This window comes from Pteropus vampyrus, unplaced genomic scaffold (genome assembly GCF_000151845.1).
Source record: "Pteropus vampyrus isolate Shadow unplaced genomic scaffold, Pvam_2.0 Scaffold39, whole genome shotgun sequence".
In the NCBI taxonomy this organism is placed as follows: domain Eukaryota; kingdom Metazoa; phylum Chordata; class Mammalia; order Chiroptera; family Pteropodidae; genus Pteropus; species Pteropus vampyrus.
Genome location: NW_011888820.1, coordinates 5,909,991 through 5,934,182, shown reverse-complemented (window position 1 = coordinate 5,934,182; position 24,192 = coordinate 5,909,991). Strand labels below are relative to the sequence as shown.

At 38.5% G+C, this 24,192-nt stretch overlaps 1 protein-coding gene across 19 annotated transcripts in view; it reads right to left on the bottom strand.

Annotated features, from left to right (window-relative positions):
• Positions 1 to 332: 332 nt before the first annotated feature.
• LOC105290868 (zinc finger protein 474) overlaps positions 333 to 24,192 on the bottom strand; it is a 140,474-nt gene continuing 116,614 nt past the window's right edge. For 18 of the 19 annotated variants that reach the window (XM_023529576.1, XM_023529581.1, XM_011358290.2 and 15 more), the window contains 2 exons: positions 6,851 to 7,031; positions 333 to 4,159 (listed from right to left, as the gene is read on the bottom strand). In XM_023529576.1, coding sequence (XP_023385344.1) covers positions 4,008 to 4,159; positions 6,851 to 7,031 — 333 coding nt within the window. In that variant the 3' untranslated portion in view covers positions 333 to 4,007. Of the gene's footprint in view, positions 4,160 to 6,850; positions 7,032 to 17,581; positions 17,690 to 24,192 lie in introns of those variants that run through there. The other variant, XM_023529588.1, reaches the window with a different exon arrangement.

Genomic DNA, 24,192 nt, shown 5'->3' with positions numbered 1-24,192 from the left:
TTTAGACTGGGCTCGGCCAGATAATCTGAGGTACACTTCCTGTTATAAGGTCCATAACCTTAACCACATCTGCAGAGTCTCTTTTACCATGTAAAACAACATATTCGTGATTTTTGGAGACCTCTTTGAGGGCCACGTTTTACCTAACACATTCTCAGCTAAGAATTATTTGAAAAACCGTGGCCTGTAAGGTGATCGGTGTGAATCAATGATAGGACCTAGCTCCCATGATGCCTAGGTCAGGTTTCATTTTTTTTTTTTTTTTTTTAATCACACTTGCAGTGGTTTATATGCATGCTGGCTTAATCTTGAGTTTCTAGTAATTTTTTTTTTTTTTTTTTTAATCACACTTGCAGTGGTTTATATGCATGCTGGCTTAATCTTGAGTTTCTAGTAATAGAATTAAAAGGCATTATCGGAGATACTCTGGAATCTTGTGCTCCCAGCACCTCTCTCTGCCACCTCCATCTTCCTCTTATACCCAAAGGAGTAGTATTTGAAATTTAAACCATTCGAATTCAACCTTGGTGGAATATCGAGAACTAAGTTTGCTGGGTATAGAGAACATAACACTTCATTATAGTTTTCCCTATGAATGTATCTATCTGAACTTTTTTTTAATAATAAAATTGCAAAAGAACTAAGCATAAAGGTGTACATCCTATGATAACTTAGCAGTATTTTTTCTGGTGTACATCTTCTCTACAACACCCAATTTGGCCCCCACTGGAAACCTGACTGCTTCTCATTTGTACAGGAAAATCTCCTTTTTCATTTCTGGTCCCAGCGCTCACAGAGAGGAGGCAGGGCCAGCAGAAACAGGCGCAGCAGTTCATGTGGGCCAGACAGTGAGTCAGTAGGAAAGTAATAAATGATAAAAGGAGGTGGACTATCGCCAGAGGAGGGAATGGACCCCTCAGGACTGGGAAAGGAAAGGGCTGAACTTCCTGCCCTGACCTGATACAGGATTAAAGCCATACGAGTTGTTGGTTTAAACGGGCATAAAAATAAAAATGCTACTAATGTCAGAAGCAGACAAGTACAGAAGGATCAGGGCTGTTTTCAGGTTTTCAGTGGGTAGAGGACTTTGCACATCTGCCCTCTATCTCTTTCCTCTTCGCAAACGGGTCTGCTTGACGGTCGCCGCTGCTTCTTCCATGAAGGGCTCAGGCTAATATTCCCCAGGCTGAAGCAGTGTCATCTGGAAGTCATTCTTGGAAGTTCTGGACCCCACTTGGAAGTGCTGCAAGGCAGCTTGGTAGGGAGGCTGCCCAAAGGCCTCCCATATGGAACCCTAACAGAGTTCTACGCTTGCTCACAGTAGGGAATTCTTTCTTTACACTCCCCTTCCCAGGACATGTTCCTCCGTCCCCAGTGTTCCCTACTGATAGGTCATGTTCTGCATCTTTGATGCGAATTCAAGGTGCAAACAAGCATCAAGAAGTTCTGAAATTCTTTTCAGAACCTCGGCTAGAGGGGAATTCAATTAAAGCTTGTGCAGCACCAGTTAACAGAGCAGTGAGGGGATTACATTGTTGCCGATGCCTATAATAACATTACATCGCAGATCACTAACCGCCTGGGTGAGTGTAAGAGTTCCAAGTAACTTCATCTAGTATCTACTCTTCATCATCTAGAAGAGTATCTATGGGAACCATTTCAAGGTTCAAAGTCATAGCTCATGGAGGTGCCAACCATTGTTAAAGAAATTATTTTCTTTTGAGAGTACAAAGATCTGCACAGATGTAAACTAATTGAGGGAAGGGCAGTTGGCAGAGAGCAGGTGAGCTCTTTCCTGTTAATGGCGAGCCTCTGATGACTTGCCTTGATAATGGTGGGAACTCTTCGATCAATGTCAATTCAATTGAGGGTGCTCTGGATTTAATTCCAGGGAACATTTGCAGGCTGGCTGAGGTGAGGCTGGAAGTAGAATCCCAACAGTCAGCCCTTCGATGGACCTCAATTGGCTCACAGTTCCCCGTGGAAGTGAAGATTCCTATAAAAGTTTGTCTTTTTCAACTACTTCAAGAGCTCACAGACTTAATAATTCCTACAGATAAAGTAGTTCGGTTTTATTTTTTCATGCTTTGAAAGCGAAGTGCCCAAGATTTTCTTTTATGGCCCCAAGTGGCCACTCATTTCAAAGTTGAGGCCAGAACTTTTTCTTTATTTCCACACTATTTGACTTTGAACATTAGCAGAATGCAGAAGTGTCTTTTGAAACACCATGCAATTCGAATGTTAGTTTTTACCTCAGTTTAAGATAAACCCAAACCAGCAGGCACATAGTATACATGTGCCTTAGTTTACCTTAGTTACTAAACATTATACAAAACTTTTTGCATTTGTCAGATCATTTGTGTTGGTATAGCTAGTGTAATTAATGATGATATCAAGCATACAAATGGCAATGGATAAGCTTATAGGTTTAGAATTCCCAACAGTTCTGAGTTCGCTCCCCTACTCTATCCTTTAGCTCAAGTGTGACCTTGAGTTACTATTTAGTCTAAATATCAGTTTCCTCATGTGTAATATAAGGATAATCACATGTACTTATAGGGTTGATGTGAGATTTATATAAACTGATGTATAGGAAGCACCATGCACAGTACCCGAGTCACAGTAAAACTACTATATAGTAGATGTTTTCATTTTGTTACGAAAACTAAATTATTCACTATGTGTCATTAAATACTATGTCTTTCACAGGCCAATAATATTACTGGAGGGCACCTAAACACTTTTTTAAAAGTTCATCTCTTGCTTCTTTTGGAATGAACAGAAAAAACCGAATGATCCGCACCATTATCCTAACCTATCCTTTTTAATACCAAGATGTGTAACCAAAATATTAGCTTGAATACTTTTTTTTTTTTTTCGGTATAATTTGAAGCTAACTGTGCTGTGTACAGTCATGAATGCAAGCTTGCAAGAACCCAGTGAATCCAGAATGGCCCTGAAATTCAGCCATAAAATGAACAAAGATCTCAAGCAAAACTTTTGGGAGTCCAGACAAAGCAGTGCTGCCTGGGGGAGCAGGATTTTCTGGGCAGAGCACCTCCCTGGCTCTGGCCTCCTCCCAGGAGAGCCTGCCTCTATGAATGCACATTCAAGGACTCTGAAACACAGAGCAGTTTCACAGCCCACTTACTGTGCATGGACCTTGGGTGGGGGGAGACAGCTTCCTGGCAGGCTTTTGGACCTCAACAATAAAACACCTATGAGGTCCTGCGAGGGCACGGAGAATGCGCGCTGGACTTCCCCTATAGAAGGAAGGGGCCTCCACCCTTTGATGAATCGCGATGCCGCGGTCTCCTGATATGTGAGGCTGGCACTGGTTCTGAAGTTTCTCTGTTGAATTTTTCACTATTAGGAAGGGAATATGAGTTAGATATGGTTCTAGTCCTTTAAGTCCTCACCTCTCTTTTGAATGTCTCTCCTGTTGAATGGTCTTATAAAGAAAAGAAGATTCCAAATCAATAGCTCAATTTAAAACACTTCCCTGGATTAGAGGAAGTAGGGAGTGGCCTGTTATTTCAATAAGCACAAGGATGGGAAAGAATCCAGTTTTTCTTGGGACTAAGGAGTTGCCTGAAATCGCCACCCAAAACTTCTGTTTTGAACCTCTGATTGTGAGGTTCAAAATCTCGTTCAGGAAAATAAAATGGAAGAAAAATGGCAACAATCGGCTCTGAAATTTCCTTGAGATGAAAATACCAGCTCTGGGGAATGGCAGCTCACTTGTAATTTTGCCCGACAAAAGTGTGGCATGTGTGGCTCCCAGTGTGTCCACACACATGCTCTGCTTGTTAAAAGCAGAACATTTTCCCACTATGCAGTGGTCACTCCCATGCCACCCAAGCACTTTGCTCCCCGTGCTAGATAGCCTTTGGTCCATTCCAGTTTTACTTGCTTCCTCTTGTCACCAACTTGTTCTCCTTCCCACCATACCCTGATCTCTATCAGAAGGATTTAATTCCTGTAACACTTCTATAGGGAGAAGGGCTTTACTTGGCGACTTTTGGTTTACAGGATCGTTGGTGAACAATCAGTCTGTCTGGCAGGAAGGTACGCCCACAAATATTGCAGGGAACCAACTGGCTCTGGGCACTTTTCCAAGCAGCTTCATTTAAGGCATCGAGATCATAGAAACCCTTGGCTGGAAAGTTAAAAAAAAAAAAAAAAAAGAACAAAAAAGAAAGAAAAGGAAAAGAAAAATGGTAAAATGGATCAGTTTTCATCCCAGAGAACCATATTCTACTTTTTATGGAAAATATTTTCAGGAAATACCTGTTGACTGAGGCTTTTAAACAAATCATATTAGTTTTGCCAAAAAAAAAAAGTGCTGCTCACTCAAGGGTTGAGTAAAGTTAGTTATGAACCAAAGGCTTTTTGCTCTTTGGATTTTAAAAAGGGTATGACATTGTTTTATGTGTTATGATATGCATTCTTTGCTAATTATTAACATCTTTGCTTACACATTATTATCTTGCAAATATAACTTTTGGCCGTCTTTCAGTCAACTCTAAATATAAACTTACAAAAGGAAAAGAACATGTATTGGTATTTTCCTCTTCCGTAATCCTTCAGTGGAATGTTTTTAGAGCCAAAACTGGCAGTTGAGAGTGAATTTAAGATAAATTATATCCTAAAATTTTATCATCTCTTCAAGGCCATAAACTCAGAGATTCTTTAAGTAATTAAAGTGAAGAATGCAAACAGAATAGTTAATTTGATGAAAAGAAGTACTCTTTAGGAAACAACAGAGACAGATAAAAGATGTATAATCTTCACTGGCAGAGCATAGGAAAAAAAGCATATGGCTTTATTTTAGAGAACAGTGTGGGATTTAGCTTTAATGAACCTTATTTAGATAGAATGACTTTAGTACAAAAAAATTGACTATGTCTTAGAATATCCCAAAATAACACCCCCTAAAAATGTAGCCAGGCCCTCAAAAATATATTACATAGTTTTTATCATTTTCATAGTATATATTTCTTCATTAAAACCCAGGCAATTCTCATATGATGTGTCTAATGGTTTACACAACCACAGCAAACTTTAGCTTCCTCAACATGCCTACTGCTAATTCTCCTTTTTTCTCCATAAAAAATTAAACTCCAGAAAATCTAGTATTTCTTTTTTCTTTTTTCTTTCTTTCTTTTTTTTTTTTTTTCGTATAAACCAAGCAAGTATCATTTTCTACATAGGATATGAAGGTATATTTTGGCACTGACTTTCCCCACTCATGAGTTTTAACATGGACTAAAGATTCTAGAGTATTCATTGATTCTTACTTTAAGATGATTCATTATTTCTAAAAGGCTGTGTTTCAATAGGGCTATGACTTTGGTTCTGAAAGAAGGGGTTATCTGAACCCTATGACTACAGTAAGTCCATGACGAGGGGCATGGTAATGGGAATTCTCTTGGCCTAGAGAGGAAGGACGCCTTCAGAAATACAATAGCATGAAGCCGAGAGGAAAATTATAGGAGGTGCAGTTATAGGACCTACTTTTTCCATCTATAGGCAATAACAAAAGAGTGAGCCCACTAGGGCTTTCGAACCAGTCATTTCTCTCACCTCTCCTAGATTTGTGATAATTACGCTCAAGCAGAGAAAGTGATAAAGATCTGAAGTGAAGGAAATATATTTGTGATGCCAAATGAGAATTGCTGGGAAGAGAGTTTCAATAAGGTAAACAATGTCTTTGTGGGAAATGCTCTAATTTCAATAAATAGATGTTTTCATCTTGTGCTTTTCCCCATCTGTGTGCAGAGTCATCCTCTTAGCAAGAACTATGGATAGTTGAATTCTAGAAGCATCTAGAACTTTATCATGATCATCTAAATTCCATTCTGTGGGTTGTTAAAAAAAAACTCACTCTGGGTCACATCTCTAATAAGAGTACTTTAGACAAAATGATAACAAATAACCTTCCAGGTACCTTCCAGCTCTGCAACTCTATAGCTACAAAAGGAGAATGAATGAATTGAATGATACTCTTCTCAAAAATTAAGAATAATATTCATTTGAGGGGAATTAGGGAACTGAGAAAATGACAATGGAAGAGAGAAAGCCAGAGTTTGTAAGGCAAAAATATTCTTTGAACTACTTTATTCTCATACACTAAATGAGAAAGCATAAGGTTCTATAATAAGGCCACACAGTTTATGGAGTTCCAGTTTCATTCAGCTTGTGCAGTGCTTAACAAAGTACTGATTGCAAAATTTAAAGATTTGGACATTTCATATACATGTCTAGATTTCCAGTTTCTTTTACAGTATTGAAAGATATGACCACACTGAGCTAAATTTCTTAATGGTAACACCAGCTGGACCTGGGCAGCAGCTGCCTCATTTAGACAGAGCAAGTGCTCTCTATCTCACTACTTTATTTTACATGAACCAACTTATTCAATTTTGAAACCTGATTAGTGGACCCTGTAAGCATTTGAGTTTGTTACCCTTGCTCTATGAATAGTAAGACACAATTGCATTTGAAAACATGTCTCCAAATGTCCTCAAAGCTTCTTTTTAAGCTTCATGTTTTTTTAAATATTATGTTTGATAATATGTAAAAGTAACTGGAGGAATATGTAAATTCCAGTGAGTCTCGCTCCTTCTACAGTTTTGCCAGGATTTAGTGTCTTTATGACTCAGCATCTGAAGACAACACTTTGGTCAGGCATTCTAGAACCATTTTTCCTATTCAGTTATAACAAAGACAGTAAACATTGCTGATTTAAGTTGTTTGAATGAGAAAGAAAAAACTATCTCTATACTTATAAGTTCCGAGAGAAAAGTCTCCCCTTATGCACTCAAGTCTTTTTCTTCCAAAAACTTACCACTAATGGTTCTGACTTCGGGTTTTTTAGGTTCTGGTCTCCTTAACTCTTTAGGCAACAAGTTGTTTTCATTGTGCCATTTTTTCAGACATTGTGGCTCATGGATGGAAATAGATTTTGTTCCATATTCACGGCCACAAATGTAGCAAACAATTGTTGGTGGACGCCTAATCATTGTTGGCTGCAAATAATAGAAAATATCTGTTAGACAACGTTCAGCTTTGGAAATTATATTTTAAAATTATAATACATTCAAATTAGCCAGAAAATCAATATGTTTTTTAAAAATACCAACCACTCTGGTGAATTTTACCTTTTGAAAATTAAGAGAACAACCTATGTTATCTGAGTGATTGGGGTGGGGGTGAGGATGAGGGTTTGGAGGAGGATAGGAAATAAAGATGAGCTAACTAGAACTCTACATATTGGTACTTTGTAAATATTTTCTCATTCAATAAATATCTATTGATTGTCTTCTGACTATTCTCCATGTTGAGAGAATACAACAATAAGTTAAGTCTGAATCATCCTCTTAAAACATGCCCTAGTATACCGATCTGTCTGAAAAATAAAATGATAAGTGTCATTGGAGATTTTATGATAGACAGTGTTGTACCGCCCACATTCCCTCATGTAAACAACTTCCTACTGCAAGCACCTGTGATTCTCTGCCATATTTGACCTGGAGTAAGCTTCACCCACAAGCAGGATAGCTAATCAATTACAGATGGAAGTTGGTGAATAAATACTGATCTTCCTCCCTAAGGCTGATAGCATACAGTGTTCCAGAAGTTCCCAATGGGATTGCACCACTCATTAGAACAGTATATAGGCTTCCTTCTCTTCTCTGTCTCTCCTTCCACTGTTTTACTGGGGTTTACTGGGATTACCTCCTAAATAAAATGCTTGAATTCAAATCCTTTTCTTAGTGTTTGTTTCTGGTAAAACCAAATCTAAGAAAGAATTAAGGATAAAATGCAATAAGGAGCTTCTGCTTCTATCTAAAATATAGAAAGTTACAAGAAACATTGCTTTCATCTAGACAATGAGAACAAATCAGATAACCTATGGAGTCATAATTTTTAAGATCATTGAAGAGTCAAAGTTTTAAGGTACATTAATGATCTAAAGAGACTGCCTAAGTTTGAGGATGAATCAGAAAATCCAGAAAAAAACCTCTCACACTCCAAATTTACATGAGTATGGATAGCTGTTGTCTGTCTCATAAAATGGCAGGACAATGGAGTGTGAACCCTTTTGAGATTCAGGCATGCAGGGACTGTTTATATAAACTCTCCTATCCACCAGGTCTTAGACTCAGTAACAGAGGGTGACAGTCTAACACTGGAGAGAGGCAGGAATATTGAGAGAAATCATCACCAAGTCAAGGACACAGGACCTGCCTAAGTCTGAGAGTAGAGCTGGAGAATTAGGCCTTCTACTGAGTACCAGATAAGAGCGGTCTACAGCTGAAGAAGGGGCAGAATCCTAACAGGGACTCCCTCTGTTGCAGGCATGCAGGGTCCACAGGAGTCTAAGAGTGCAGCAGGAAAACTGGGAGGAGCCCTTTGGCTCCAGGCCTTTCACTTAGTACAAGGCGGGGTCAGTTTACCAACCGGGGGAATTTAAGGCTGTAGTCCATTGAACATAACTAAAGCAAAGACAGTCCAACCCTTACTAAATTACAGACTACGTTGACACAATCATTTATACTCACCGCCTGACAGAAGAAGAGGCATACCCATTTCTAGGCATACCTCAGAACCTACTGTTCTCTTACATGCAATGTCTGGCATTCAATCAGAATCATGAAGCACGCACACACACACACAGAGAATAGAACCCAGCACTGTCGGATCTTAAATATAATGAGACCAAAGTACGGTCTAGATACTGGGATTATCAGGGCTTTTGAATAATTATTGTAAAATAATTATTTTAATCAATACTTAAAATAATTACATGAAATCATTGTAATAAATATGTTAAAAGATCTAGAGAAAAAGGTGTACAGCATGTGTAAAGTTATGGCAAATTAAAGCAGTGATAAGTAGCAAGGGAATAACCTATAACTGCACTTCAAGAAAGTTTACATATTTAAAAGGACTAGCAGGGCAGCATATCTCTGAGAGCTTAAACATTCATGGATCTGGGGGTAAGGAAATCATGGATCCAAGAGAACACCAGTGTTCTCTTTTATGTAACAAGGAAGGTGGTGACGTCACTTACAGAAAGGGGACAGTCAGGAAAGGCAGGTTGGGAAAGGAAAAAAAAGAATCTGTTCTGGACCTGCTGCATTTGACATAATAGTAGATTTAAATGTGAATAAGGGCATGGCGACAAAAGACTCCATTCAGAATTCTGGAAATATTCTGGTTTCCAGAAAGATGGTGTCATCTACTCTGTCAAACGCTACAGAGGGAAATGGGTGGCAGAGAAAGGTACTTAGATTTGGTTACCAATAGATTATAAACCAGTGACTTTTGAGAGTTTAGTACCAATGGAGTAATGAGGATAAAAACTAAATTGTTTGGATTAAAGATTAGGTCGAGGAGAAGAGGAATGCACTTCGAGAGGTAAGTGGAGTTGAAGAAAAATTTGTTTCATTGTTGTTTTTAGGATAGGAGTGTCTTTGGCAGAGAGAGAGAGATTGCAGGCCTAAGAAAAAAGGGATTATCAAAGAAAAGGTCTCAGGAGGCAGGAGGAGATGGGATCAATTGAAGACGTTAGCCTCTGAGGAAAGGAAAGAAAGAGGAAATAGATGAAGTTATAGAAAGGTTGTTGTAGAGAAGGGAGGCGTTAGTAGACCTCACATAACATGAATTTAGTCTTCTGAGGATGAGGCAAAGTGATCTTCAGAGAACGAAGAGATTCAAATTCTGGGAAACAGAATAGCAAGCAATCCTGGGATTAGGCACTGTGAGGAATGTAATGGTGATTCAATTAGGGAAGAATGCTCACCCAATAATGGAAAAGACCCAGTTAAGTTGAGCTGCAAGAAATTTGGGGGGAATTAAATGACGTTTTTCAATATGTTTTTAAGTAGCACTGAGTGGCATGAAAGTAGAAACTACGTTGGCGGTGTGGTCTCCTTCAGGGAAATAAAACATGGCGAAATGTGCACATGTTTTAAAATCAGCCTGTTTTTAACTAACATTATTAGGGGTTAGTTACACCTACAGTGAAGAGAGCACAGAGCAAGATCAAAATCAGAAGGAAACACATTTATAAATTCTGCATACCTGAGCAGATTCTAGATGAGTAAATCCACAGTTAATACAGATCAAGCAAAATGGAAAATGGAGTTACTCCCTGGATGATCCAAGTTTTTTTAAAAAGCACATTATTCGAGGTAGAATATTTTAATTCTATTTTTCTGTACTAAATTATGTCAATAGACTGCAGTCATCAAAATAACTAAATAGCTGTTTATCCTTCCTTGTTATTAGCCACGTAGCACCTAACAGCGAAAAAGTAACTTTAAAACTATTTGGGGAATTCAAGACCAAAAAGAAAATATAAAGCAGAAGCAATAATTTTCAAAATACCCAATAGTTCTTTACTATATTTTTACATATTTATTTACTTAAAAGATTAATTAAGTGCAGGTTTTTTAGTTTAAAAATGAGAAGTTATTCTTTTTTACTTTGAGAATAATGAATTTATTAAAATTCCATATGGAAAGTATGAGCCAAATCCAGTATTTAACCAAGCATATAAGCAAAATAAATGGCATGGGTCATAAATGAAGGCATTCACGTCATATTGTCAGAAGGTTTCTTTTGGAAGGAAAAATTTGAAGAAAACAGGCAGACAGAGGCCAGAAGACATGCACAAAATAACTTAAAGCGATGTGGGAGAAAATTAATACCATAAAAAGGCTAAGATAGTCTATATTATATTTTCCAAAGCTTGCTGCATACTCTGTATTTGCGGTTGAACTGTAGTTGAACCTGCAACATACTCCATTTTCTTAGGTTTTGAACATCTTACTCCTAAACCATGCTCTAGGGAAGTGCAAGCAACCCAGACACAGCTGAATAGAAAGATGAGTCCCTGTGGGTCTGAACGAAGATAAGAGAATCTCTATCATTTTTGTTTTTATTATTATTAATTTTGTGATTGACACTCTGAAACTTCCAGGGAAAGCAAAACAATCCCTAACTTGTGGTTATTGCCACTACTCAACTGCCAAGATTTTATCCTTCAGCCTCTTTCTCCAGTGTTTTCAGATGGAAGTGGATGTGTGGGGGATGAAGAGGAAGAACAGGAAGAGGAGGACTTAGCCCTGGCAGAAAGGGCAGAGGGCTCTTCCTGGATTATGTGCTAATGTGACATGGCATAACAGAGCAAGGCAGGACAGTAGAAGTTTTGTCCAAGTGCCCGTCTACAAGGGGCCTTGCCAGGGCCTGCCAACTCCAGGGAAGTGTGATCAAAGGAAGGCAAAGAGTATGTTGGTAAGTCTAAAGTTTCTGCAGAGTAAAACATTCGATCAACAGTTTTCCCATCGCCATGTCACATGTTTTGGGGGCGAGGCATTACTTTTTTTAACATTAGGGTAAAGCATTTTTTAAAAAGTTAATCTCTGAATCTATGTACGTACTCTTTCAGGTGTGAATGGTTTGATGGGGTCAACCACATGCCCCTACACACAGAAGCTTATTAGGGCTCATCACGATTTTGCTTTTATTCTTTCAGTTTCCTAGGAATTTCTATTTAGGCTGGATATAGACAGAGGCACTTGAACACTTGCCCTGAAGGGAAAGCTTTCATGCATGTATTTCTTTTAACTTGAATCCACTTACTTTCACATGTTTTCAATCATTTTGCTGGACACTAGTGGAAGTATCATTAATTTTCCACACTGAATTTTTTTCTCCTTTTTGTTAATGTCTTTTCTTTGTCAAGGACACTGCCTGTTCACTCTCTTAGGCCAAGACTTGCAATGCAAATGCAAGTGAACATTTAGCAGATATTTTCTTAATCAGGGTAGATGACCTATCATTCATCCATTCAATTTTACAATTTAAAATAAATAGCTATAATACCACCATTAAAGCAAGGGGCAAAGAATAAGAACCAAAAAAAAAGGGTGGTTTTGTGGACAACCTTTAGAGAGGTATTGATAGAAGAAGAGTGGACACAGTTCCAGAAAACTTAGACTAGGATGTTTATTTCAAAGAGCTTCAAATCGTTCTCGACGACATCCCTGATGGCTCAGGCTGAAAGGAATCCACAGCGAACTACACAACTCAATAGCTAATAGAGCTACAGAAGGGAAGTGTGACAATTGGTCAGAAGGAAAAAAACATTTCTAACATTAAATATTATTGCATGAATCTTGACAGAAGAGATATTAAAACTAAAATGGAGGTCATTACTAGCAGTTTTACAAAAGATCAGAAACACTCTACATTTGGTCATTTCTTACGTTAATCCCACAATAAATATCAAGGAATAATAGTGTGAAATTATAGTTGTGTAATATTATTTACAGGAGAGTTAGGAGAACATGATCCAAGGATGTAGCTTTTTGAAGATTTGAGGTGAAACAGAAATTAGTAAGTGCTTTTATGGGGCAATAGACCTTTTTGAAAATCTAACGACTGCCATGATCATCTCCCCAGAAAAAAACACATGTATATAGAATTATGGATATAATTCTGAATGATTGGTGGGCTCCCTAAAACCCATCCATTAGCTCCAGAAAGTGAGCTGTTGGGCCTTTAGTCAGAGCCAAACTTTTTTTCAAATAGGTGCTCCTTTGTATAAGGAGCCATTTGGCACCATTTAATGCCTCAGAAAGTACTGAGTTGAAACACACAAGAACTTATGAAATATGCCACTTCTGGCTTTAGGGTAATCTTAAATCCTACTTTGCCTAAAACAGTCTCTATTATATCTATTGTCTTTTGCTCTTTAAATTGTCCCTGTTTAGTCAATCAATTATATAGTCACTCTACTTCCAAACCTTTTTGAAAAACATCAGTGAATACAATACGAGTAATCAAAAGGTGAAAAAACAAAAAGCTCAGGAATATTAAAGCTGTGACTATAAGACTGGCAATGAATTCATTTAAATACAGAACTGAGGCAAAATGACTATAGAAATTATGATTAAAGAAGAGAATATAAAAGGAATACACCTTGACCAATAAAAATACTTATAAAAATCGGCAAGAGGAGAGGTGCAATGATTTCAATGATAGGAAATTCTTCACCTTTCATGGCACACAGTGTTGGATCATGTTGGATCCTTGGATCATGTTCTCCTAACTCTCCTGTAAATAATATTACACGACTATAATTTCACACTATTATTCCTTGATATTTATTGTGGGATTAACGTAAGAAATGACCAAATTGGAGCAGTGTGAAATTAAAACATGATGCTAATTTTTTATTCAAATCTTTTAATAATTTATCTTTTTTTAAACTTTAGTGGGTCCTTTAAAAACTAATATCCTTTTAGTGAACAAATATTTTTCTAAAGTTCGGCAATGTCATTAGTTTCACTTTGGTTTCTTCTCGTCAAATTCAAGTAAAATTAAAATAATATCTTATTAATTTGGATATGATGATCTCACTTCTATGAAAAAATCTGCATGTCTATTAATGTTTGTATACATAGAGATATGTCTGAAATGATGTTCACTAAAGTCAAAGTAATTTGGAGGTAATTTTTGTGCTGATTTTATACTTTCCTAAGTTTGAATTTTTATAATAATTTTATGTCATTTTTATAAGAACAACAAAATAATTTTAAAAAATCAACCCCAGAGTCAAAACTTAAGTAGGAAGTAATAAAATCAGTCCTAAAAGAAAAACTCAAGGGGAGCCCAAATAACTTTCTGAAAATTCCTTAAATAACCAATAAAAGATAATATTTTTTGTATATAACAGTTTAGCATTGTAATTAATTAGTAATTAAAATTAATTAGTAATTAATTAGTAATAAATTAGAATATTAGGAATAAATATAACTTTGATGGCATAAAATAAAAATACAATGCAAAACGAAATAATTTATAGTACCTTACATTACATTATTGCAATAACGCTGTTATCTTGTTGACTGTGCATAGTTGAATATATACTAGTTAAACGCTTGTATGATGCGATTTCATTGAAGATCTAGATTTATGCTCCATTACTTTAAAAAGCAGCAACAAAGCAACAAAGGCCTAGAAAAATAATCTAAGGACAGAATTTAGCATGAGTCTGTTTCTACCATAAGATAATCTAAATATAGCTCTTCTAGATATTTTAATTTTGTTCAGGCTTGTTTTCTTGGCTCAATTGCATTAGTCAAAAAATGAATTCACAAATAACTAAATAAGACCATATGGTATTAGTCGTTTTGTGTCGAAAGTAGCAACCAAAAGACAATTTGGGGGATGGCTGGATTGAACTATCCCTTGGGTCAGGGGTTGCCCATTGTAGCTATACTGACAAATCACCATAAATTTTCAGTCTCCCATCTGCCCCATCCTCTTCTGCACTTGACTATGGTTTGTGCAAACGTGGCCTGTCTGACGTGATATCAGGAATTTCTGTGGTTCTCCATGGCTACAGAATAAAGGTCAAATAGTTTATACTGACTTCATTCATGCCTGACCTTAGCCCCATGAAACAAGTCTGCTAGCCAGACCAAACTCAACACCATTCCCCACGCTAGAGGCCAGTCTTCAACTTTGCTGCCTCCATAACTTTATTATCTGTTCCTTCCAACAATACGTATTTAAATTAAATATAGCACCTTTATCACATTGGAAGTTATGTGGACCTCCAACCCCAGTACTTACCTTTCCCTAGTAATAAAGATGAGCATATAAACTACTAATTAAATTAGAAGGCAAACTTTATAAGTGCCATGATAGGGAGACAGAGTGCCATAGGAGCTTGAAGGAGAAAGAAAGGGAAGAGTTTTGACCAGAAGCCAGTGGAGTGGGAGATATTCGAAGTGGATTTATTGACTGAGTAAAACTGTACTGATGAGGGGAAAACTCCCTCGAGCAAACAACGTGATCTGTTTAACAACCGTTTAATAGCACTGTCTCATCTTAACATGAAAGCTATAAAGTCCATAGTGAAGAGACTGACTAGAGGAATTCTAAAAGTGAGGATCAGTCTGTTCAATACAGGACTGAAACATGAGTTGTCAGACTTTGAGAACACTGTTAATGCTGGCATCTTTTCCATGTGTCCTCCTACCTTCCTACCTTGGTCCTAACCCCAGACTCCATATGCCTGTCATTAGAAGCTAGCCATGCTTCGGTAGCTGGGTAGGGATTTGGCAGAAGACAGTATTAGAAGCATGTACTTTCTATGCCAACAGAGCTGCATCGATCCCATTAAGGCATCGTGTTGTAAGAGTCAGGCAGAGAGAAGGCAGTGAAAAAAGGAATGAAAAGTGTCTTGATCTTGTTGAGAACTCAGTTCATGAATGAGGACTTAATCAGATCAAGAAATGAGCCTGGGAGCAATTTATGATTTTCATACACTAAAACATCTTGCTTCTTCCATATTGAAGAAATATAAACCGGTTCTGCCTGCACAGAAATAGACTGAAGAACTCTCAAGTGATAATAACCACACTAATGCAACTGGAAACATCTGTGAATAAAGTGCGATACTGCCATTCAATGGACTATTACTCAGCAGTGAAAAAAGCACTGCTGCTACTTGCAGCAACATGGATGAGACCCAGAATTATTACGCTGAAAGAAGCCAGACACAAGAGAGTAAATTACGGCCCGATTCCATTTATGTAAAATCCGAACTAAGCTGTAATGATTAAAAAATGAAATCAGTAGTTGCCTGGAAAATGGAGGTGGAAGGAAGAATAAAGAGGATAAAGAAGATTTGAGGGTGATGAGATGTTCTGTATCTTGATTATGCTGGTGATATGACAGGTATATAAAACTATCAAAACTCTTTGAATCGCATGTGTTTAATGCATGCAGTTTATTGTTTGTATACTATTCCTTAATAAAGTAGATTAAAAACCACTCAAGCAGACCTAGTTTAGCGGAGTACTTTCTCATTGCCACGCCCATGTAATGCATTCAGTTCAGTCAGTAGGACACATTGTCAGATGAAATTCCAAAATCGAATAATGTATTTTAGAGTGACTTTTGCAAGGAACTAGAGAATATTTTTAAGTGATCTAGATTCTTAAGTCTTTATCTCCCAAGAAAATCTCCAGTTGAAAAAAAAATCATAGAAGAAAACCGAAAGAAGAAAAAGAACTAAAGAAAAATAGAAAACCCTTGGCCATTAAAATTTTTGCCAGAGAAAAGTACACTGGGCAGCCATGCCATTCACATACAATTTCATCCAGAAAGTCCAAGTCTAGACCGCCTGGGCCTGAGCCCTGAAGCAGAGATGGATAGATTAAAAGCAGGTCTATTCTTCTATACCTGTGTGCATGGCATCTGTTCTGCTGGAGCCATAACTGACACCAGTTTCTCATCTTTCGGTAAGAGGAGCTTCATATTCCTTTAGTATGTGAGTGAGTGAGTTGAGTGAGTGCATAAAAGACATAAAAGTTCAGTAGGTCACTTTCCTCAGCTGATTTCAGCAATACCAAAGGCTCACTCTGCCTCAAACTATTCATTCCTTTATACTTTCTTTGGCTTTGGCTTTGACCTCTTGCTAGCATAAAATTATCATCTTTAGGCTCATTCTGCTCAGGAAGAAAGAGCAGAGAGCTTTGGCTCTAGAAGGTCACAAGTACAATTACCTGTCTGCTACTGCCAAGGAGGAGAGGAAGCCTTCCACGTTCACTTATCGGAAGGCAGGAGTTGGCTAGGTTTATTTGCTGTCATAGAGCAGTTGATCTGTTCTTTTTGAGGAAGCCAGATTAGTGGGCTGTGCCCAAGTAACCATATCAAAATGTAAAAGATGCCTTTTTTATTACCAAATATGTATGCAAATGAAATATCTGGCTCTTTCCTCCAAGGAACATGTTTCACGAACTACTTGGAAACAAACAAAACTACAGAAAGTTTAATGGTCTTTATTTTTTTTAGGTTGTATCATACCCGATCCCTGTATCAAAACAGCCAAATGTCCTGTGTTTGTTTGGGGACATTTATTCACTTAAGAGTCAAACAGAAGACAAGGAGCCCAGAGGTGAGAAAGCATCCTGAAATGCAACCATGATTCTGAGTAAATTAAAAAAAGGTACTCCACCTTAACACACTTTCAAACTATCTGGTTGTGGTTATTAATCTGCAATGACACAAGTCACAAGATGCAAAATTTGAAAATGGTGGCCATAGGACAGACACACATGACAATCCTTACCTCGTCTCAGGACTTGACCTAGAGCTGACCCAGTGTGCTAATGGTACTTTGTTTCTCAGATGGAGCATGACTGGTAATGATCACGGTATGGCCATTCTGTAAATATCTGGGTTTTATCAGATATTTTTCAACTTCACAAAAGCCAATAAAGCAATGGGATTCTCAATATTGATACTCAAGTTGCATGGTGAGCAGAAAGATACCAGAGACATCTGCTGAAAACAGCTGAGAGTGATTTGAGAGATGAGAACTGAGTTAACTAGAAATGCATCTGGAGGAAGGGCTGTCTGTCAGGACAATTGTAGCCCAGATGCTGTTTGCTCAGAAAGAATTTTCTGGTTACAGGCAATGTGCCAGGCACTGTGCTGGGTTCAAACTGGGAACTGGCCCTAATCGTGGGAATGATCATACCTAACTCACCATCTTTATTTGAGAAACGTTTTTTACTTTTTCCTCAGCATTTTCTCTGGGGCAACAAGTCAGGTCGACAGATCCTCGTTTGGCACACACAGAGCCCATTCCCCCTGAAACTTGTCAAGAAACGGGCAGAGTGAGAAAGGGACTCGCTGAGTGCAGGAAGCATTTTCTTGACTTTTCTGCCCATTGGTATGTTTGAACTCAGACTGATTAGTTTTGAAAACTACTCTCCAGATGTGGAACCTCTCTAGGATGCTGGACGTTTTGTGGCCCTGTAAAATTCTTAGAAGGTTTGGCTTACAGATGTCTGCTCCACAAGAATGGCCTCGTTGTTCTGCAGACTTCCACGGGTGATCCAAATGGTGGTTTGCAGCTGGGGCGAGCTACCCTGTGTTTAGGCATAAAGGATGTGTGCAGTGGCTGCTGCATACGACCATCATACAACTATGTGGTTCCCTTCATGGGTCCTTCATGACCCAGGCTGCCCTCTTTACAGCATCTCAGCCAGGCTGCCCTCCAGAACAACCCCCGCTCCCCCTCTGCCTTGTACACTGGATCTTAGATTGCAAACTGATGGACCAACAACCAATTCAGCTAACGGACGGGCATGTTTCCCTCGACCAGCACAAGGTTCTTAAAAGCTTTAAATGTGAATATCTTTAGGTGAGACTTACTCTCCAAGAAACCACAGACTCCACCACCCCCTATTGCCCAATATGCAGCCTGCTGAGCCCCTGAAAGCTTCTGAGCTTGTGACCCTGAGCAGCCTATTTTCTTACTCCTTCTCCCCATTCATCTCCCCAATAAAAGGTATTTAGCTCATTTCTTAGGAGTGAGCTAAACTTATGGTTAATTTGAATGAAAGTGCCAGTGGCTAAAAGGGTTTGTTACCTATTCAGAGAATCTTTGCATTTTAGCTGGGACTTCCTATCGAGTAAGTGCTTTGAGTCAAAGGACTGAATCTCTGACTGGAATTAAAATATCTTGTCAGGTAGTAGGGGAGGTATTCTAGGAAAAAAGTATATAGTGATACATTAGAGATTGTCACACTCAAAATTCCCTATTCTTTTTGAATTTAGGCACTTAGGCAATTATAACAGAACTTGATAGGTGGCTTGGAGCCTCTACGTAGGCAGCAGAAGTGCCTAATTTAAGGAATGAGAATGATTTCCAAGATCACATGCACATAGTAACCATGCTTAATTCTCGAGTGATTTACTTGCTGGAGTTTTTGCTGCCCTCACTCCCAACTGGATCCCAGGCTGTCAAAAACAGGGTCAATCCTGTTTATGTGACTGTGCAGCTGCCAGAATGGGTGTCATTCCATTGACAGTATTCCTCTTTCTGTACGACAAAATTAAACAAAGAATTTGGGCCTTAGCTGCTGTTTTAGATTTTCCACAGTCCTGATCCCTTCCATTAGGCCAAATAATTGAAATGTCTGTGGTAAGTGTGCAAGGCATATCATAGAATGCAGAAAGTTTGGATGGAGAAATAAGAGAGAAAGTTTTTCTCCCCATACTTGAGGAAAAAAGAGTAAAACCTCTTTCAGAAATCCTTGTGAATACTGCAATATTGAAAATGACCAAATAGCAGCTGACAATTACCTAGCACTTTCTAAGTACTTTCTAAGCCCTAGACTAATAAGCACTTAATCATTCTCATAATAATCCTCTAATCAAGACTCAATGCCTCCACCACTTCACAAACCAGGAAACTGAGGCACGGAGCAATTAATAAGTGGCGAACCAGACAGTGGGTCTACAGGCACTGCCGCTATAAAGGGAGCAGGAAAGAGCTGACAAGTAATAATTTGTCAGGCACCATCCCAGGTCCTTCATTTGTAGGCATTCTTTCATTTCAGCCTCTCACAGTGGGGAAATGAGGCTGGGGGCAGTAAAATAATTTGCTCAAAGACCTGTGCTTTCATTGAACATCTATTATCTGATTCCAGATCTCATTCCAGCTGCTTCTAGAAATGGGGGGTTAAGGTCATCAGCAGAGTACCATGCTCTGCCTTATGTGTCCACACAGTCAGCCACTGCGTGGGATTTGAGAGAAATCAGAAAAATTCTTACTTCTGGTCTCTCCATTACCTCAAAAGTTCAGTCTTTGGGTTAAACACCGCCCTCTCCCTAATCCATTTTCAAAATGCAAATAGTCCTATGAGAGATTTTTCTATGAAAGAATTTATCAGATTTTCCCAACTCCCTTCCAATAATATCAGGGGGTAGGGGTTGGTAGGGGCAGGGAGAGTAGAGAAGGCGCTGAAAGAAAAAGGAGATTAGATTATGGGCTAGGTCACAAAAAACTTATTTCCCAAAATCAGAATTTTGCCTGTGGTCATTTGAAGCACACTTTCAGCAATCTTGACTGAGACTGAATGTGTATCATTAAATCCCCACCCCCAGGCATGTCCTACACATGCAAAGCATAAATAGCATTTTAATATATAAGAGTAACTGCATAGTTCAGTCTCAAACCTCAACAATTACAAAGTTTGATTGTCTAGAAACCACTGGTATTTCACATTTACTTCTTGTGTTTTCAAACAATTCTACCCAAATGTCACATCTGGAAGGATCATTGTTTGAAATGAAATTGTTTTTGGAAATCACTGGATGCCATGTAAAAGAATTTTTCCAATCCAACTTATTGGCCAACTATTAGAGAGACTGTTACCTATAATTTGGAGTTTTGTTTTGCTCATTTTAACTATAAGAAAGACTTGGACATTCATTTGGAAATGCTGTTAATATTCAAGTACCTTCATGTATCTGAATTTTAAAATAAACTATTGGTATTTTAAATATATGCTTGGCATATTAATTGTTTAATTGCATATTCTGAGATACAGGGCTGAAAAACATAAGTCAAAGAACAAATTCCAAATAAGATTCTGTTTCTGAAAGGAATAGTAGCTTAGCTGAAAATTTTTTTTTTTCTTTTCTCATTTGAGATAAAACTGTTTTTTTTTTTTTTTTTTCTGATTCCTTTTTTAGAAGGGTATTGATTGGAAGGTAAAGTGTTTGATTAAATCTCTTTGCAAATTCTTGTAAGAATGACATTCTTGAAGGACATGAAGAGAGGATGTCCCTGGTGTCCCTGGTGAAGGACATGAAGAGAGGATGTCCCTGTGCTTCTCTGTCTGGCATCACGCCTGACCCTTGTGGTCAGATGGCTACCAGGTCACAGAGCAAAACCAAGTAACTAGGGAGCATTGGGGGCAAGATAGAAAAACCCACATGTTGAGGCAGCCACTCATTTTTTCCAGCCACTACAGTTAGAGAGAAAAAAGGAAAGCACAGGCGTTACCTGACCTGGCACTTGGATGGTAGGTTATTTCCAATACCTGCTTTGTCTACAATTTAGAAGTTTTCTAATCAAGAGAAGAAAGATATCACCTTGGATAGGCCAGGAGGTATTCTAACCTTAGAAGGCAGTTTTCTTTTTCTAATCAAAGTTCTTGACCCCAGTGCCTCCCTATCCTTTGCCTGATTATCCCTCTGCCTCTGATTTCATAAAGCTTTAGGTTCAGACCAGTGATAACTTTTATGCTTTTACCTTCTCTGTTTAACAAAAGTAGCCTGGGATGTGAGAGCTTCTTGAGGACTTTAAATGACAGGATCATGGCATCAGAACTGGAACTTGGAGCAGGAATATTGGAAACTTAATGAGTTACTGAATTTATTAGGCCCTTCTTTAATTAATAAGACTTTTATTTATATAATATGGCTTCACAGAGGTAACATTTGAAAGAGGGAGGTGAATTACATAATATAAATGGAGAGCAAGAGATGGTACCCTAAGTCGAACACTCTCAATGTTCCACTTGGTCATTAAGATAAACTTGTATCTAAAATTCAGCAGCGAGATTTTATTCATAGGACAATCACCTCTGTTTCAATAGGAATTCCTTCCAGTTTGCATTACTCTACCTTTGGTGAAGTTTTAAGAACTTTGGAAGAGATTTTAGTTGCTGACCTTGGGATTCAGATTTCTAAGAACTGTGAATGTTCATTTGGTCAAGAAACAAAGATTTACTAAGCATCTATCACTAGAAAATACAGTATATGTTTGGGGCTGGAAGCAGGGAAATGGGAGTGACGGGGAGAAACAGGCTTATGAAGACATAAAATCATTTAAGCTAGATTAATTCTCTGAGAGTTGGACATATTGTAGTTTTGTTCATTTTAGCCTTGAAAAATATTTGAATTTATAATACGTGATTGTCTCCTTTCACAGAAGCTACAATCAGTATTTTTCCTTTTCGAGAAGCGGAAAGTTACACATTGGAGCACCAATGCAATGACCACCGATTTTTGCTTTGGTCTTTGGGTTCTGGGAGAGGTAGCTATATCTATTATGATCTCCCCCACCACAGATATGTGACATATAATTATAATTCGAGGCCGATTTTTAAAAATAATTGTTAGATTGTAACTTGCATAGATAAGTATCATCCTTTAAATTTTTTTATATTAGGAGGCTGTACACCAATTTCAATGGTGATATTACTGCTCTAAAATTTTTAACTCCCCAGACCTTCAGCACACACTTATTCCACACATGCAATATATACACACGGAGATTCCTTTGGCTTGGCCTCTAGAATCAACAGAGCAGAAGAGAACTGGTCCTGTTACCTTAAAGTTGTGCTTGGTACACCTGGAAGCTGTGGGATCCTAGAATTCCGCCCTGATGTGCAGGCATGGTTGGCACCAAGATAAGTGGCACATGGAGTTGAACATTAGTGGCCCAGCTGCCAGCATCATCAGGGGGCAGTTTGTGAGGTCGAGGCTGGTTTCCATGACATCAGCAGAGCTGCTGAGGAGGTCAACTAAGGCCGCTCAAGATGATTATAAGGCTAGGAATCCGCAGAAGGATCCCACTAGAAGTTTTACTTACCACCTCGAAAAGAGTATCAAGTCATTCTTGTGTTTGGGAATCATGAAGGCAAAGGGTTCTAGGAGCCTTCATCTTGATTTTAGGAACTCAGTTTAACTGAAAGCATGAAGAGACAAAGGGCTAAGCAGACTCTTAAAATTAACCTTTTCTCTCTCTTTATTCCTCTTTCTCATGTGATAGGCTTAATAAGCTTGCCTGGTGTTTTATTGAGAAGATAAAAGATATAAGCTAACGGACTGTAGCTCCTTCATCTTCCCATTAGCACCTACAAACTTGTCTTTGACTGCATTCAATTTCTTCCTGAAACAGAGAAGTGCCCCCTCCTATTAAGCCTCACCCTCTGAACATGGGGCCAGCGTCCCATCTCCTGGTGCCTATTTCTCCTTCAGGATTTACACTTGCCCTTGTCATCTCTCCTGCTTCTTCAACCTCCCTCTTCCTACTGGATCACAATCCTAAACATTCAAATATAATCCATCTTTTAAAGAGACCCCTCTCAACACATTATTTCTATTTCTAGCCTACCCATTATTTTTCTCCTAGTCTTCAAAGTCAGACTTCTAGAAACACATCCTATCTCTATCATCTATACACTCCGCCACCCCTACTACTACACCGAATGTGTTCTTTCCAAGGTTATCAGACTAAATCCACACTGCCAAGTAAAATAGATATTTTTCAGCCCTCATCCTACTCAACCTCTCGGCATTCCAGTTTTTCACACCTTTATTCTTGACATTTCCTCTGATCTGTGTCCATGGCACCATACTCTCTGGTCATTTCGCTAGGGTCTCCAGGCACTCATTCTCCAGTTCCTTCTCCTCTAACCCCTAAACATGGTACTGCCTCAGGGCCAGCCCTGGGTCTATTTTATAACCCTATACTAATTCTGACGACTTTGAATGTATGTTAATGCCGCACAAATGTATGTCTCAGCCCAGATTTCTCTTGTGAGACCCAGACCTATATATTCATCTTGACTTACCCATTTAGATATAAGCATTTTGAATTTGATGTGCCCAGAATGGAACTATTCATCTTAACACTCAAGAGCATACCCTTTCTCAAGTCTTCCCCATCTTAGAAAACAGCACAACTAGTGCAGTTGCTCAAAGCTAGAAATCTGAGAATCGTCCTTGACCCCCTCCCTCACCACTCCACGTCCTTCCTATCACCAAGTTCTGCTCTTTATACCTTATCCTCATCTCTGTTACCAACACCCTAGGCTAAGTCATCATCAGCTCTCACCTGAATTCCTGAAGTAGCCAAACAACTCATGTTCCTGTGTCCACAGAGCAGCTAAAGAGAACTGTGCTGTTTCTACAGCTTTATTTTGTGTTCCTGCCCCATCGTTCATTAGGCTCTGACCACATGTGGACTTCTTAGTTCCGTTTTAAGACCTTTCTTACCTCAAGGCCTTCACACATGCTACCTTTGGCTAGAATGTCTCCAACTCCTGCCGTTGCCTTCCCCCCGCATCTTGATTCTTGGCTAATGCTTTGTCTCAGCTGAAATGTCACTTCCTCCCAGAAGTTTTCTCTAAGATCCTGAATGTCCACTCCTAACCACAGACACTGTCATATCAGAACTTGAAATTTTATATTTATTTCATTTTTATATTGATTTCATGTCACTTCCTTCATAAGTCTTCATGAGATCAAGGATTGTATCTATCTTTATTATAACTCTGTATTTAGTACTTAGCC